The following is a 17,598-nucleotide window of genomic DNA, read 5'->3' on the forward strand; positions in this document are numbered from 1 at the left end:
GAAGTTGCTGCTCCTGCCATGTACACATTTAGAAGTTTAAAGCTAAGAGCCCCGAGGCTTTTTCAAGACTGGATAAGGAATTCATGATCTAAATGACCTCGGTCATTCTGGGCTTTACAAAAGGGATCTCTCTTCTATGCAGAGAAGCGTAGAGGTTATTTTAAAGTAATAAATTAAAGAACATGATGAAATAGTGAAATAATCTTTTGCTCTACAGTCTTGTTCTCATGAGGTGAGAGAAGACGACCATACAGTTCAGAAAGCTTTGGTAAAGTGTGTTTCTTAAGTTGTCCTGCTCGGCACCCAGTTTTTATCTTAGTGGAGGAGCCCTCAAAGTACAGTGCATACCAGCCAGGGGCTTCTTTGAAGGAGATAGGAAAACAGGCCCCACCCAAATGAATGCTGCTAAGCATCTAATATCTTATCTTAACAGCACTCCTCACATTTTATGTTAGGGTCACTTGTTCTGCTTGCTGGCCACACCTGAGTTTATCTTGATTAATCTCCAACTCCTCTGAAAAGCCTTTTTGGGAGGGGGTAGAAGGAGACTTTGCCTTAAAGAACCAGGGCCATCCACAGTGTAGTGAAATCCTGTGCTAACCATGCTGTCACTTCACAACCTGCTGAGTGCAGAGGGACACTGAGTGTACAGACTGGACTGTGTGCATTTCTGCTTGTCCCGTTACCTACTGTCTTGAAAATAACCTAGGAAGAGGAGAAGTCTCACTGAATTAGACAGCGATATTGCATGGACATAAACACCTGCTGCAAGTAGCCATAACCTGTCTGCAAAAGCTTTGTTTAAAGGGGAGCATGGCATTATTTGGAAATTCAAGTTGAAAGGAAATTTAGTCATTCTGCTTGATTTGGACTGAGATTTAGGCATAATGAGGTCAAAAATAGTGCTAGTTTTGCTGTCTTTTCAGTGCTGAGCTGGAAACTTCTTTCCTGTTTGTCAGCAGAGAGCTTGGTACTGGCAAGAAGAGGGTAGAGTCTGAGCTTTCCATGCTTGGCTCCCTGAAATAAAACTCCAGGGATTCAAAAGAAAGAGGCCTACGATTTAATCATTTTCACTATCCTAAGCTCTTATTTAGATAGTATTCACTGTGCCTCCTTTGGTAGCCTCTTGGATTGTAACAGACATGTTTTGGTATTGGAATTGACCTCTCCTTTTCAGTCTTTCTTTAGAGATACACCTAGTCATACCATGTCTGAGCCTGATTCATGCCCAGGTGAAATCCCACCTCTTCCTTTATCCAAAACTCTGCCAACCAGCTGGTGATATTGCTGGTTGAAAAGTTCAAAGGTACCAGGAGAAAGCTTGAATTATTGATGCTACTTTCCTTCCATATGCCTGTAATCATCTGCTGTTTGGGCACAGCCCAGCCAGAGTTGATGTTAAGACTCCACAGCTGGGCAGGTTTGCAGGGACACTGGAACAGACTCTGGGCTGCATTGAAACCACACACAAGAGAGAGAGTATGTTACCATATGCACGGATGTGACCTATGGTACGCGGAACTGAGACGCTCGCTGGAATCAGGTGTAGGTATGTTGAAAATATTACTGTGCAGAGTGATAAAGAAGGAGCTTGAGCAGTTTGTTCAGGTGAATGAAAATATAAATGGTTAAGAATTAAGTTCAAATCATTTCCCTTTAAGGTTAATGGCTGTACTTTTTCCTCTGTCTGAGTTGGGAGAAGCCAGTGTGTTCAGGGAAGATAAGACTCACTTCTCCACTGGTCTTAAAATAACAGCATGAGCTATCTGCTCTTCTTTTGTCTGTAGGTTCACTCTGTGTTTCTTAACAGCCTTGAGGTTCTCCTTTCTCCGATATAAACTATTCTTGTTGCTTCTAGAAAAGAAGAACAAAATTGAATTGCCCTTTTATCTGTAGTGGTTTAGATGAAGTTGGTACAGTGAAGGGAGTTGAAAAACTGATGAGCAGGATCTTTCACCTGCTCCAGTGTGTCCAGGAAGCAGATGGTCCAGGGCAGTTAATCAAAGCAGAGCTGAAGTCAAAGGAATTGTTTATATAAGCAGTGATTCATCTTGCCATTCCCAGTGATAATAGTGGTGTTACAAAACAAGCTGCTCTAAAACCCTGTCTCAGAAGAATTGTGAACTCTAAGGTTTTTCACGTTCTAAACTAGATTCAGAGCCTGGGTTCCTATCTTTAGTGGGTCAAACTGAAGTTCTGTGTCTAAGCTCCCTACAAATTTGGTCTGTGGTTTTCCTCATCATCCAAGTATTGCAGCAGTTTTGTATAAAAGTAATGTATCTTTTCAGATACATTACTATCTAGCAGTAGTGCATGATAGAAGACTGATTTTTTTTCTTTTTTCTACTGTATTTGGCATTGTAGACAAGCTGTATCAACTTTAAGCCCCCAGGAGGATAGAATATTAACAACTATACTGTACTGGGGATTTAGGGTCTAATTCAGCTACCATTAATCTCAGTAACAAAAGTCTTGTTGCAGGATTTAGAGATCTAGGCCACTAGTATCAGTGTAATATGCAGGGAAAGGGAGGGGGCGCTGAAATAAGGTGACCAGCCACCTATGTATTATAGAGAGTACTGTTTAAAGAGAGGGATAAAAGAAGAGGATTTGATGTTAAGAGATGAACTCTGTATTATGCAAAGTACATATCCAAGATGTTTTTAATAATGACAACTCTATACCAGAGCAAAACCACAAGTTTAGATGGAACACTAAAGACACTGATTGTTGAGGAATCCTAAACTGTATGTCAGTGCTTTCAGGACAGCAGTTTTCTGCTCCGTGTCATTGCAGCTGGGGAAAATGGAGATACTGTTTCTTTCCTGTCACTCAAAAGAGTACAAAATGGGTAGTATGCAAAAGAATATTTTCAATAAAACCAAGGGCTTTACATATGCCTAATGTGCTTTTTTTTTAGAGCACCAGCCCTCCTGGACTGTGTAAATCTGAAACATGGTTTTGCTGCCCTCCTTGGGGAGCTTGAGGTGAGGCAAACTTTGATTCATTGGGCTGTTCTTTACCAGTTTGTTTCCAGAGCATTGAAATGTATTTTTGAATGGCTTGCTTGCTTTTTTTTTTTTTTAATAACTTGTAGGGATGCTTGGGCAAGTTTTAGTCTGCAAACAAGGTATTCTGGAGAGTGGATGGATTTCCATCCAGCACTGTAGGCTGCCTTGTTGAGGTACTAATTGTTAAAAATCCTCATTCCTTGTCAGGCTTCATAGTAGCTGCAAAGATGTAAAGCTTTATGCTGAATGGCAGTCTTGGCTGTGTACTCTTCCCCCATGCCCCTACACTAAGGCAAGGAGAGGCCTGTGGATGGAAGCAAGTTTCAACAAAGCTCAGCCAGAACTCTCTTTTGGGCTCGCAGCATGTGTACAGTAATCAGCAAGGGTTAACTTTTCACTATGGGGAAGAAAACATTTGTAGCATATAGTATAGCTAATCTTCCTTGCCCAACCCCATCTCTCAAGAGTTCCTCACAACCCCTTGTGCATCTTTGCAGTTCCCATTTCTGTTTGGTATGGCTGTCAGAGCTTATACACTGTAACCATGATCACAAGATTTTTTTCCCTCTCCTGTTCCATTCACCTCCAAGTTTTCCTTTCTCTGGTCCATCATTTCCTTTCACTTATGTCCTTGCTGTTTTCTGGTTTGGATCTTTGCCTCGAAGTGTTTAGTGACTGGGGAATCAAAACCAGGCTCTGCCATTAGCACTTCATTCAGACAAATGGGTAGGAGTGGAGTCTGGAGCCCAGGAGGTATTTTGGTCTGTCTGAAGCAGCAAGAGGTTGACTCATAAAATAAAGGATCTTTATAACTGGAAAGGGTAGAAGTGATATTTTTCAACATGCTGGAAGGTCAAGACTAATCCTTTGGGCACTTTTGCATCCTTTATTTCCTGGCTATGATTAGGGGAAAGGTAGAGATAAACAATGCTGATTAATGGTTAGAATAACAGACATTTCCTAGACTGTCAGCTAATAACAGTGCACTCAGGAGGAACCGTATGGTGATACCTTGATGTAGTGATATACTATTTGCCTCTGACTTCTTGCCAGATCATGGAAGACACCCCTCTGTTCACAGGACAGATCATTCAAAACCAGCTCCATCATGCTAAAAGAAAAGATAGTGTCAGACAATTCCACAGACACTGGGTCTGTATTAGGAAGGGTTTTTTGGCATACAAATACTTGCCAGGATTTATGCAGTATTCCTCCTGTAGAATCTGTTATACTGAACTAAAAATGTTTTTACTGTGGGCAACTAACATACACTAGCTGGGAAGGGAAAGGGGAAAAGGCAATGTTTTGTCAGTATTATACATTTTCAGAAGCAATTCCTAAGTGTAGACTTACGTTACAAAATTAACTTACTTTTTCAACTGTCTTTTCCTGCAGAGATTATCAGTTTATGTGATTGGATTATTGTTGTTGTCCACTGTATTATATTTTTTTCCTACCACTTTAATGCTTCTCTCTTTTTCCCATTCCCGTATTTATGTAGCCCTCTCTCCAATAAGATTGCAGAAGAGCTGTTCCAGGGACAGACATTCTTGGCTGTGAGAGATGATTTCCTCATAAATTTTGCTATTTGGGCTAAACTGTTTTCATGACAGGTCAAACCTTGAGTATGATCTGTTCATTGATGTAAGAAAATGTAAAATATTATTCCCTGGAAAATCAGATACTATTTAACTGTAATTACTATATATATTTAAATATAACAGGTACTTATTTGCTTGTTAAGAGACAAGTGTTCAAATAAAAGGGGGAAGATTAATAAACAAAGCCACAAAAGATGTGGCTTATATTTTTGCACCCTTTCTACTATTTACATATTAGATCAGCTTGTAGAGGTTCTAGACCTGCAGTATCAATTCAGCTTCTACAGTGTGAGCTTGAGGTTTTGTTTTGTTTTGGTTGGTTGGTTGTTTTAAACTGTCAGTTGTGGTCTCTTCGCTTCTACTCAGCACTACAGCATTTACCCAGCATTGTGTATTTTCAACCTGCAAGACAGTGCTGTTCGTAGAGGTCCAGAGGTGATTCTGGCTACGTAGGAAACTGAGTTAACTATTTACTGTTCATTCATTTGATGTAGATAATTAGATGCATTCCTCTCTCCTTCATCACAAAGAAGGTTATTGGAGAAGGAAAAACTGAAATAATATAATTATTCTTTCTTAAACTACAGTGTGGCCAAACCTTTGTTAACTGTGGAACATCAAGGACATTCATTCAGTTGCCTGTAGTGACTGGGGTCTGGCAAGAGTCCTAATAAAATAAGAGAATAAGGGTGCTGCATGACAAAATAAACCAGAGATTAACCTGGAACAGGGCAGTGGTTTGGCATTCCTCTGCTGCACAGGTACAGTTTTGCAAATGCTTGTTTATAGAAATGAGGTCAATTACCACTTTAGAAGATTTAGGCTCTCTTTGTAGCTTATTTCACAGCAAAATGCACGATGTTTCCTTTCTCAGGTGAATTGAGAAAAGCCCTTTTATATTCCTAATTACTGGAGAAATGCCTCCTCCCCAATCCAAGACTCGACACAAAAAAGTCGGAAAAGAGAAAGTGTTGAATTGTGAGCAAAAGGCAAGCTCCCCTGGAGATTCAAAGATCCACTGTGAGAGACAGGGGGAAGCTAAGGGTAAAGGCCAGCTGAAGGGCAAAGAATCATTGCCTGAACAGGATGACACCCTTGAAGAGGCTCAGAGGCTGGTGAGGCTTCAAGAAAGCAAAGAAAATGGCCACAAAAAGTTATTCCAGGGGAAAAGAGCCCACAGGAGAAATGGTAAAAGAGAATCTGGTTTGGGGAGAAAACATGGAGAACAATTAGTGTTCAAGTTGGAGGGGGAAAAAGGAAAGGCATCCAAGCGAAAAGAAGTTACATCAGGAAGAGAAAGTGAGGACAGCAGCGATAAGGAGGATAAGGCCACCACAAACAGCAAGAAACACAGTGTTAAAAAGAAGCGTGGAAAGCATCCAGCTGCTAGTGAAAAAGTCATGGAGTCTGTAAAGTCAATTGCAGTGCAAAGTGTTGAACGCTCTTTTCAGAAACATGACTTACTGCAGAAGGCACATAATGCCAGGCACAGGGAAAAGCACAATAAGAATCATGGCTTTAAGGAAGCTTCTGAGCAGAAGTCAGGTTCTCAGTGCCAAGGCAGTATGGCAGAGGGAAAAGGTGAGAGAACTGGGAAAAAGCAAGTTGGAAAACATACCAGGATTATTGTCACTGAAAGTGCAGAAGAAAATATCCTGGAAACCTCGAGTAGCTCCTGTTCTGACTCCAGCAGCGGAGACCATCAGACCCATAAAAAAGGGACTCTGGCAGACAGCACTGCAAACAGTGAGGAAGAGAGCAGTTCTTCAGAGGAAGATGGCATCAGTGAGAAAGAAGCCATGCTGGAAGATCCTCCTGTAGCTGAAGGAAAAGGCTACAAGGAACTGCTTCATGAAAGCAATGAAGCATCTAATGAAACTGAAGGGAAGCAGTTGACCACAGATGGAGGCGATGAATCTGAGGATGAAGGCACTGACCTTGCAGAATTGGAGGCAGAGAAGAAAATGAAGAAGCAAAATGATATGCCAAGACAAGCAAAATCTATTCTAGCTGAGAGCAGTGAGGAAAATTATGTAAGTGTTTCAGAATTCCAATTTAAAAGTCTTCAGAACACAGAAAATGGCCATAACAGAGGAGGACAGGAAAATATATTGGAAAATGACAAAGTTCAAGATATATCAAAAGATGCACATGGTATTTCTGACAGCGATGGCAAGAGCAGCCCTGAAGAGAGCACTGACAGAGGAAAAGAAAATGCAACAGAACAACCACTGCCTAGTGCTGTGAAAGCAAAACTCCATGCTAGCCTTAGCGAAGTACATCAGGGAACTAATCAGGAAGGGGAGGTGAATGATGAGGGCAACACACAGGAAGATAGCCCTTTGCTCTCCAAGCAGCAGATGACATTGAAAGGCAAATCTGGGAAGTGTGAAATAGCAGAACAAAGTACAGTGGTAGAACATACAGAGAGAGACAGTTTTTCAGACTGCAGCAAGCAGGAGTTAGCAGCAGTGATGCTTACAAAGAAATGCTCTTCTCAATCCCAAATCCTCAATCTAAAAAACAAACATAAAAATGCTGAGACCAAACTATTAACCTGCTGTAAAACAAATTCTGTCCAGATGGCTTTGGAAACCAACTCTGACCTGAAAAATGTTGAAAGCATCTGTTCAAAAGCCACGACTCTAGAAACCCTCAGCACACAGAAAGAACCCAACATACCTCTGAGTTTTGGAGAGAAAAGATTAAATCTTTCAAACATTTCAAGCTGCTCCACTATTAAAAAAATATCATCTGATAAACAGGTTCTTGGCAAGAAGAAGAAAGTTGGAAAAGTTTCTGGAAAAGTTAAACTGAGTTCAGGCCAGATTTCAGAGGCAAAAAAGGAGAAAGCAGAAGAAGTGATTGCAGAGGCACCTTCTGAAAAAGAAAATGTGCATGATGGGAAAGGATCCAAGTACTTGCATGCCCATTCTACTTTTAGAAAAGTCACCAGCTGGCTTGGTCAAAAACCTGCCAAGAAATCAAGCCTGAAAGCTCATCTTCTGAGCGTGGCACGTGCAATTGGCATTTCAAGATGGCTCTTGAAGAAATTTGGGAAGAGAAAGAGGAGAAGCAAACCTTTTGGATTCAGAAACAGAGTGGCAATCCGGATTATAAGCACTGCTGGCTGGGTTGGGCGATCTGGTAAAGCCGTCTCTGGTGCAGCTGGAGAGCTGGAGAGTGCTGAGTTGAGTGACGATGAGTCTTCTCCATTAGTGAGGGAAAAAGGTGATCCTGAAATGGCAGAGGAATTGGGACAGATTGATTTGCCTTCTGGTGATTCCCCTCTTCATGGAACCAGTTCCTTTCCATACTTACTTAGCTTGAATGAGGAGAAGAACAGTGCTACTGATGCCAAGTTTGCTATAGTATTCCCCAGAGTCCACAGCATGGTTAAGACAAAGAGCTCCTTATCCAGGGGCTCTAGGAGTGCATATTCCCTAGAGAAACTGAGATCTTTGTCAGACAGAAAGTCTATAATGCCTGTGCAACAGGATTGCAGATTCAAATGTAACCTTCCCAGCCCTTTGATGGGTCAAACCCCTCAGAGAATCAGTGACCAGGGCTTCCTACCACATCAAGAAGATAATCCAATATGTACATCAGATTATTCCAGTGAGGCAGATATCAAAGAGGGTTCAGGTGGCCTCCAGAATACAGGATCCACAGTCACACCTGGTGTTCACTGGTCTCAGCAGCGGCCTCAGGAATGTGATCCTGCAGAATGGTTGAACTCTGAGTTGTTGCTGCCCCGACTAACCATTGAGAACCTGAGCAAATGGGCCATATACAAGGACCCACATCTGGCCAACAGCCATGTGAAGAAGGTCTGCAAGGAGCAGTGGGAGGCAGAAGACATCACTGACAATATGTTAGAGATGGAATTCATGCAGAAACAGGTATAGCTGCTGTCTCCAGTACTGGAATGAAGCTGAACTTCTCCTGACTTTCAGTAATGTACTTATACATTTCAGGTGTACATGTGTGAAGACCACTGTGTAGAAGTTGAGGAGATTGAAGACCTAACCAGACTGGAGTATGTGTTGTCACTGGTATTCTGCAGCTAATTCAAGGTCGCAGGGGCTTGCTTGTCGTCCTTCAAAGCTACTGTTGGCTCAACAACAGAAAGCAATGATAGCCAGAACTACCATGTCAGAAAATAAACTTAATTTGATGCATATCATACCTGAGTAACTGATCCTCCACAGTAACACTCAGTAAAAGATTGAATTGTACTATTTAAGTCATGGATTTACACTGACTGGTGTGGGGAGGCACACAGCTGCAGAGGGAACTCCTGACTGTTGCATGTCCCCAGGCTCTGCTGCACTGAGTGCACATTGAGTCCTTGCAGTCACACACCAGAGAGAGAGGTGCTTATCCCAGTTAGATGATTTTCTTACAGATGCATCCAGGGAACTCTACCACTCCTGTTAAATGGTTTCCAGTCCTGAAATGGGTTCTAAAGAAACCATATATATTTCATTGGTAAGGGAAATAAGGTTTAGAGGCTGATGTGACTTTTGTATTGTTACAGAGGGCAGAACTGGGAATTTGACATAACATTCTTGTTACGTGAAGTGAGTTGTAAGTCAGGAAGACTTCTGGGGTGAGAGGCACATTTCTGTGGTGTTTGGCTACTGACACTGGCATCAGGCTTTAGTGACACCCGTTGCCTTCAGCTGTGGCAAACTCAAGCCCTCCATCTTTAGCAGCTTTTAAATCATGGTTCACTGCTGCTGTTGAAAGATAAGCATCTGACACGGCTTCTCACACATGTCCTTCACCCTTTACCCTTGCCATAACTACAAAGGCTGTGTGTAAGGACCTGCAATTACATGGAGATGAACAGGCTGCATGTTCTGAGCTTTGACTGCTCTGTCCTCTGATGTGTTTAATTCTAGAAGTGTTGGAACCATGTGAAGGCAGTGAATAGTTTCAGACACCAGCCTGCCACAGAATCCTTTGGGAGGGCAGAAAGGTTAATATTAACTCATGCAAGTAAAGCTGATGGCTGACAACTCCTTTCCTCTGTTTGTAGGGAAGTCTGTGAGAGCTCAGTTCTTCTGTGTCTGAAGAAGAGGTTCCATCGCAATCTTATTTATGTATGGGTAGTGGTTTGGGTTTTGTTTCTTGCTGGTTTGTTGGGTTTTTTTCTTCAGTGCTTATCTTTTCTGAGCTGTAGGAGAAAGTAATTTCTATCACTCCATCAAGCTTTAATGATGCACCAAATACTTCAAGAGCTCGCTCAACACTGGCAACAGTGATAAAATGGATACTGACACTGCTTTTGCTCAGAAAATGGGTAGCATGAAATATTGGTGGTAAAATCTGAAAGTCACAGAGTATCTTTTTAATTTTGATATTTGTTGTTGAACCATAAGTATACTTGGGTTCAGTTTTAGCCTCAGCTACTCCTAGTAGAACTTTCTTGTCTTATCAAAGCAGTTCTGAGTAAAAATTGTAGATCTTGAGAAGTAACTTCAGTTTCTGCACATCTTTCATGGTGTTGCAATACAGAACTAGTTTTGGACAGGTAACTGTTCTCCTTTGGAATTTAGTGGCTCAGGTGTTCAACCTTGTGCCTGTAATTTCATGTGAAGCTTGGGGAATAAACACTGACCGTTGAATGTGACCATGGACTAGTGAGTTCCCACTTGTCTAAAATATTAATGTCAGAGCTCTGCAAATGATCACTGAGAAGTTGCACTATGCCCTGAATCAGCTGGCAGTATAGTCAGAATAGACAGCATTCCTTTAAAGGCGATTTTAATCTTTGTATTAATATATGGTTCTGTTTCATTCCTCATTCAGAAAATCCTAAGAAGCCACCAGCTTTTTTCCCCCATTGTTATTTTTGTCCTAGACTTACATTGGGCAAATTTTGATTTCTGTGAATCCTTTCAAAGACCTGTGTATCTACTCTGAAGATGTGGCTGCCCAGTACCATCAAGGGACTCTCTCAAAAAATGCCCCGTATGTATCTCTTTCCCAAATAACTCCCCAAACTCTGTTCCATTTGTGCTCCAGAAAGCATTTTCTTTCCTCCCGTTGCCTGACAGAGCAGGAAGCCAACAATCCATTTAGCAAAGTGGTAGTTGCTTGGACCTGGAATGCTACAGAGCTAAACTCTTCAGGTCAATGTTCTTGAGTGCTACTTTAAGGTCCTGAATTCATACCTGCTGGAGCTGTTATACGTGCCCAAAGAGGTGCTCTGGCAGTATGCTCTCCCCAGTGCTAACACTGGTACAGCCCCACCAGAGCTAGCAACGTAGGCAGGTTCCTCTAGTGCACGTAATACTCCTGATGTGCCTTATATTAAACACCATGGCACAGAGCATTACTGAGATTAGGCTGAAGAGGTCCTGGAAGAACCTGAACTTTGCAATAGCTTGTAACAGTGATGCTAGTGTGATGGAGGCAGAGAACAAAGCTCTGATTTCCCTGATACTGGCCAATCTCTAATATAGATGAGTAACCTTTTGGTGCTGTATGTGTGAGGTTAGTTAACTGAGGTTTTCTTTCTGTACATCTAGACACATCTATGCCATAGCAGAAATGGCCTACACATTGTCCCAGTCATCAGAGCAAGAGCAGTGTGTCATCATCAGGTAGGAAATAAAGGTACTTGTTGAAATGCTTGTTAATTTATTTATGTAGGACTTTATTTCACTGTCCATGAATTTATTGTTCTGGCTGTTGTGTGCTGTCCCTAGACAACATGAATAACACAGACTTTTATTTCACTCTGTACAAGCACAATTTGAATTTAGCATCCCATCAGTTTGGAGGAGAAGGCCTGTTTTGTCAAGTTGTCTCCATGTTTCAAACAATACATGACAGATCTTAATTTGTTGTATATCAGTACACTTCCACTGATTTACTGTAGCAGGTCCCCTGATATGTCTGAATTAGGTAATTCTGTTTTGATGCCAGCTTCCTTACCTCTTGTTCCTCCAGTGGACACAGTGGCTCAGGTAAAACAGAAGCTGCCAAAGCAATTATGCAGTACCTGACCATGCTGTACCAGAGATCAGACAGCCACAGGATCAGACAGGTAAGAAGCACTGATGCTGGCTTTATGCAGGGATGGTTAGGCAAGAAGTACAAGCCAAAGACAGGGTGAAGAGGTAATACTCTTTATATTATTTCTGTTAACTGAGCTGGACTTTGGATAGCTTGTGGTTGAACAAGGTGAAACTTCCACGAGGAGTCCAGTTGATGTATTTGTTGTTCCGTATTTTAGTATCTGGGATCCCTGATGCTGTAGAGAGTGATGTGTCTGTTTGAGCAGAGAGATGATACCTGCCTTAGAGACCTTATATTGAGTCTGTGAGGTGAATCTGAACAAACACAGAGCAGAAGTGAAAGATCATAGCAGTGAAGGTGAAGAGTTCATAGAGCAGCTCATATTTAAGAGACTGTTAGCCAGGGCAGAATTATTTCAGCAAAGTCTCATTTTTCTTGGATTTTCAAACTAACAGATACTTAAGTCCTTTAGAGGTTTAAAAAGCAGTGATTGCTGAAGTGTTCTCTCCCTCTTTTCTTTAAGCCCTGCAATGTTCTACACATCCTGGAGAGTTTTGGGAATGCCAGAACCATCCTTAATGACAACTCAAGCCGTTTTGGAAAGCTGCTGAGTGTCCACCTGCGACAGTGAGTTGAAGGAACATCTTGGGATACATTTCTTTCCAGCTGTCAAGGGGTCCTTGGGTGAGAAAAGGTTTAGCAGTGCTTAAGGTTCATGCAATAGCCCTCCCTCCCCTAAACTCTTGTTAGGATAGGAAGAGGGTGATTTTATACCCCTATTTTGTTTTTAGATTTCCTCCACAAAAGAATAGATCTTCACCTCTCAAATGGGTGATAAATTAAGAATACAAGAATGGCTGAGCTAGTTTATACCAAGAAGCCATATAATACAGTGTTTTGTCTCCAACACTGGCCACAAGCAACCTCTGAGGTAACAGTAGGAACAGGCCAAATTTATATAATGCTTTTTTTTGAACACTCTGTTAGCTCTTAACCATTTGCAGCAGCTCAGGGTTTGCGTTTTTTTTTTGAGACTTTTGTGCTTTACAGTTTCCTCTTGGATTCATATATACTTCATGCCTCTACATTAGTCTTTGGCAAGTGTTCTACAGGTCTAACCAGTTCTGTGATAAACACCTTTTCCCGCCCCCCCCCCCCCCCCCCCCCCCCCCCCCCGAACCTGCCACATTCTGGCTTCTCTCTCTCTCTTTTTTTGTTTTTCTTTGACTGTTGCCCAGTGATGAGCTGATATTTTCATGGAACTGTCTATCATAACCCCAAGGTCTCAGTCCTAAGCAGCAGTGGTTAACTTGGAGCCTGTCAGGTTATGTGTGAAGCTGGGATGTTTTCAGCCTGTACACACCTCATCACATTTATCTACAGTGAATTTCCTGTGCCAGTTTCTTGCTCACCCAGTATTGTAAGGTCTGTCTGCTGTAATTCACAGTTGGTCTTCTTCCTCACTGCCTTGAATAATTTCACACAACCAGAAAGCTGTGTCAAATTGCTGTTCAGTTCCTCTTTTAGGTCACTCATCAAACCTTGAGTAACGCTCACAGGTTAGAGGACAGTTTGCTGAACTCTAGTAGTTGCCTCCAACTGTTAAGAGGATTAGCCATGTACTCCTACCCATGTCAGGACCTTACCTCTTATGCTTGGTTTCCCTAAAACTCCCACAGCTTTGTCCAAACATGTAGACTGTATCCCTCAGATCATTCTTATCTACAAATTTGTAATCCACTTCAGATGACTCTGGGAAGTTTGCAAGACAGGATCTCCTTTTACAGAACCCATATTGACTCTTCTCAAATCAATTGTATATATTCATGTACCCACTGATCCAGACCTTCATGACACACCCACCTAATCCGCATGGGACACACAACAGGCTTAAAGGCCTGTAGATCCTTGCATGCAGTTTGACTCCAGGCTGCTGGCTGCATGGCCCACTATTGCTGTAGTACTTGGACATCCTGGTTTTGGTCCAGGATCAATTTGTGCAAGTTGCAATTAAATTGCAAAACAAAAAGGTGTTCCCTGTCCCCACAGGCTATCAGCCTGACATATGAAATGGGTGGGTCACGTCAGATGGGAGAGGGATAATGCAACAGCAATCATATATGGCTGAAGGGAAGAGGCATGGCATGTTCCCTGGACTATTTTCAGGACACATCCTGTGAGGATCATTCAAGTCCAAGCTCCTTTGTACTCTGTAAGCTGTTCAGAACCCAAACTTGAGCCTGTATTTTTTATAGCTGGAAAGCTTTAAAAGACCAAGTTGGTCAGCTCATTCCCTTGTTTCTCAGCAACAACTCCCACTGGTAAACCCTCAGAGAAATGGATCTACAGAAAGCTGTCATTAGTTTCTGACAGGATCTATTGTTGTCTTATGCTCAGTGGCATTGTGGTGGGGACATCCATCTCCCAGTACCTGCTGGAGAAGTCTCGTGTGGTGTTTCAGGTGAGGACTCATGAGCCCCTCCCTCCTAGAGGGATTCATCTCTCCCTTATTTATGTTTATTCTTAAATTTACTATTAAATAATGAGTGAAATAAGTATGAGAATTGTTTCCCATTTCTTCTGTTAGCAAGAAATATGTTCCCTCTGTGTAACACGAGGTGATTGCTTATTTGGCTAAAATAGGTCGCTCTGTCTCAAGTAGGTTTAATTAAGCCACTTATTAGGGATTACTGGAAGTTAAATCTTTCCTCAACTAGTTTTTCTTAATGTCTAGGGTGTGGGAAAAGTTAGATATTGGAAGTCTGTGAAAGCAGCTGCTTTCAGAGGGGATGCTCTTAAGGTGTCAGTGAGAAATCCTGGAAACTCATCTTGCTGATCTCAGAGTCCTGCTCTTTGAGTGTTCAGTTCATGGCAGCATGTATTCTGCAGGGTTTTGGAACTGGTTATGTGTCAACTCTATGAAATGTGTACCCTATCAGGCCCATGGTGAGAGGAACTACCATGTATTTTATGAGCTACTGGCTGGGCTGCCTGTGGAGCAGAAAGAGGAGTTGTACTTGCAAGAGGCAGAGTCCTACTTTTACCTGAACCAGGTGAGTGAGGCAAGGATAAGGATGCTCTGCAGCAGCTGATAGTGTAAAATGGCCAAGGCATCACTTCTGTTTGCTTAGTGAGGAGCCTGATAACTTCAGGTTTCCCACCTGATGTGTCCCTCACCAGACTGTGCTAACATCTGCTCTGCTTCTTCTCACACCTGACCTATGAAGGACTATATTTCTCTCTTATTTGATTTTTTTCTCACCTTTCAGGCCCCTTCTGCTCCCAAAGAATGCCTTTTAGAAAAGGAGTCATCACGTAGGCCCATGGCTCCACCCTGTGGTGAAGAAACCCTTTCCTCGTTGCCTTTCCTTACATTTGAAGTTTATTGTGGGACTGGAAAAGAGCAGGGGACAGACACTTCCTTCTCCCTTCGGCAACACACTTGCGTCATTGGCTGAGCCAATGGGTCGAAATCTTAAACCACTGAAATATACTGCTAATTGCAATCTATTTAAGCTGAAAAAATGTTTGCCAGACCTGGAGCATGGTTTCTTTTGTATATGGACGGACGTTTACTGTACTCAAGGAGTTGGTAGCAATAGTGAGATATCTTTCCCATTTAGCAGCGTGGTTCAGGTTTCCCAGGTGGGCAAACTCTTTACAGCTGCCGTGCTCATGTGAGGAATCCCTGACAAAGATTTGTCACAAAGATTGTGAGGGAGACTATAACCCAGGATAGGACTCTGGATGCACAGAAAAACATTTGCTTTTATACATTGAGTTCTGGTACCATTTGTGGTAACAACAGGACTGACTTGCGAGTGGATTCTTGTATCCCTTCTTCTCCCACGCCGCGCTCCAGCAGTGGGCAAGGTGTAGGTGGGGTGTCTCTATTGGAACTGTAATACAAACTTAGCATGTGTAGGCAAGAGAGATCTTACTCTCCAAAACTCCAGAGGAGAGACAGGTCTCTCATGAGTGCTGAGCTCCCACTAGTGGTGTCCTTGGTCTTTTTAGTTCAGATTCCTCTAGTCCTTAAAACATTGAACTACTCTGAAGATTCCTGCTGGTAGCTCAGCTCCAGCCTGGGGTAAAAGGGGCTGACCACGATTATCTGTCCCCATTGTCTTAGGGCAGAGCCTGTGACATCCTGGGGAAGGAGGACAGTCAAGACTTTCTGGTCTTGGTGCAAGCTCTGGAGGAAATCAACCTCTCTGAGGATCAACTGACCTCTACCTGGGCTGTCTTGGCTGCCATTCTGCAACTGGGGAATATCTGCTTTACCTCCTACGAGGTACAGTAATCCTTGGCAGGCTGGGAACGGGCTGGTTGTGCTGAACATTGCTGCTATCCCATGTGGTGGGACCAGGGATGTTATTTTTGACTGGGGATGAAATCCTTTGAAGCCTGTTCTCATGATACTAGGCCTTAGACTGGCCTGGGTGAGGACAGAAGATAGAAGGCAATTAAAGATCATTAGAGTTTGGGTGGCTCTTTGAGGAGCCAAAATGAACCTAGATACTGGTATTTTGGTCAATGGAACCTATTATCCTTTCCACAACTGAATCTGTTGTGCTCCATTATTTAGAAAGACTCCTATGAACACGCAGCCATTGCCAGTGACACTGAGATTCAGATTGTGGCCAATTTGTTGCGTGTCTCAGCAGATTTCCTGCAAAGTGCTGTCACTCACCGTGTCACTGTGAGTACCTTTCTGGCAATTTCTCATTCATCCTGAAGCAAGGAATGACCTAGCCCAGTGCTCTGTGGGCAGAGGGGCACCACCTCAGGTGTTCCAAAATCTAGGAGATAACAGAAGGAGTAAAATGGTTGCTGTTTTGGATCAGTAATGGGGATGGGCTGAACCCCTCAAGGCAACTCTCTAAAGTCCCCTTTTATACTTGGGAAAATATCTTGTGCCAAATAGAAAATATCCCTTTAATCCTTTAATAACTGTCTGATTTCCTTGTAGATTAAAAAAAACAAACTGTATTTGTGAGAAAATAACAGTAAATTCCAGCTTTTTATGTATCCAGGTGACATCTTATGATAGGATCTTCACCCCTCTGTCTGTAGAAGGAGCCATCAATGCCAGGTGACTTCTGCTGTTGTTTGAATTGGTGAGATGCACCCAAGGGTGCTGTGTTTGCTGTAACTGGTTTTACTTCCCTCTCCTACCCAGGGACTCCATTGCCAAGACTCTGTATTACCTGCTTTTTGAGTGGCTGCTGCTAAAAATCAATGAGTGGTTGGCTCCCTGGGAATCCGACTGTGCTGTGGGCATTGTGGACATACATGGTTTTGAGGTTGTTTTTCTTATTTTGATATTTTCTGGGCTGCAAGTGCATGTGCTGGTTCTCTTCAGTCACTATCAGAAATAGAAAGGTATCTGACAAGTGGGTTTGGTTCTTTTTGGGTTGTCCCCTCCCTCCAGAAAGAAGACAGCAATTGTACCATGTAATGTAGATGTCTGTGTTCAGAGGGTACTATTTTTTTTTCAGATGCAGGAGAAAAGTGCTCCTTCAGGGTGTGATTTAACACTTTTACTATAGACTTTTGTTATGAATTGCTATCTGGAGGAGTCCACAGTCTTCCAAGACTCTGTGGCATAGGTAGAATCGTAAGGCATGTAGGACTGGGTGAATTGCACATGTTATGGTGTGTAAGTGGACTCCCCACAATCATAGGCAGTTAACAAGTTGCAGAGTGGTTTCTGGTGCTGCTACTATGTCAGCTTTGCATGGTTGATACCTTTGCATGAACAGACCAGTATGATACTGCATAGATAGTGCACACAGCTAGCTGTGGTTCTGTCTTTCTAAGGAAGAGGATAATCATTTGGGTTCAAATCAGAACAAACCCAGGACTTTGAGCCATCTTGGCCCATTGAATTACCTCATATGCTGTACTAAATACAGATCAAAACTGTATTTTCAGCAAGTGCACTGGAGTTT

The 17,598-nt window shown here is 42.5% G+C and overlaps 1 protein-coding gene across 1 annotated transcript in view; it reads left to right on the forward strand.

The window, feature by feature from the left end:
* Positions 1-6,177: 6,177 nt before the first annotated feature.
* Positions 6,178-17,598, forward strand: part of MYO15B (myosin XVB) — a gene marked incomplete at both ends in the record, with an annotated part of 44,314 nt that continues 32,893 nt past the window's right edge. Inside the window, 13 exons of the mRNA XM_084273730.1 lie at positions 6,178-8,514; positions 8,590-8,651; positions 9,657-9,720; positions 10,482-10,591; positions 11,152-11,226; positions 11,576-11,672; positions 12,168-12,271; positions 14,042-14,105; positions 14,584-14,697; positions 15,777-15,938; positions 16,233-16,346; positions 16,681-16,739; positions 16,827-16,950. Of these exons, the coding sequence (XP_084129856.1) occupies positions 6,178-8,514; positions 8,590-8,651; positions 9,657-9,720; positions 10,482-10,591; positions 11,152-11,226; positions 11,576-11,672; positions 12,168-12,271; positions 14,042-14,105; positions 14,584-14,697; positions 15,777-15,938; positions 16,233-16,346; positions 16,681-16,739; positions 16,827-16,950 (3,486 nt within the window). The remainder of the gene's footprint in view (positions 8,515-8,589; positions 8,652-9,656; positions 9,721-10,481; positions 10,592-11,151; positions 11,227-11,575; positions 11,673-12,167; positions 12,272-14,041; positions 14,106-14,583; positions 14,698-15,776; positions 15,939-16,232; positions 16,347-16,680; positions 16,740-16,826; positions 16,951-17,598) is intronic.

Source organism: Gallinula chloropus (assembly GCF_964237585.1).
Source record: "Gallinula chloropus genome assembly, chromosome: 20".
In the NCBI taxonomy this organism is placed as follows: Eukaryota; Metazoa; Chordata; class Aves; order Gruiformes; family Rallidae; genus Gallinula; species Gallinula chloropus.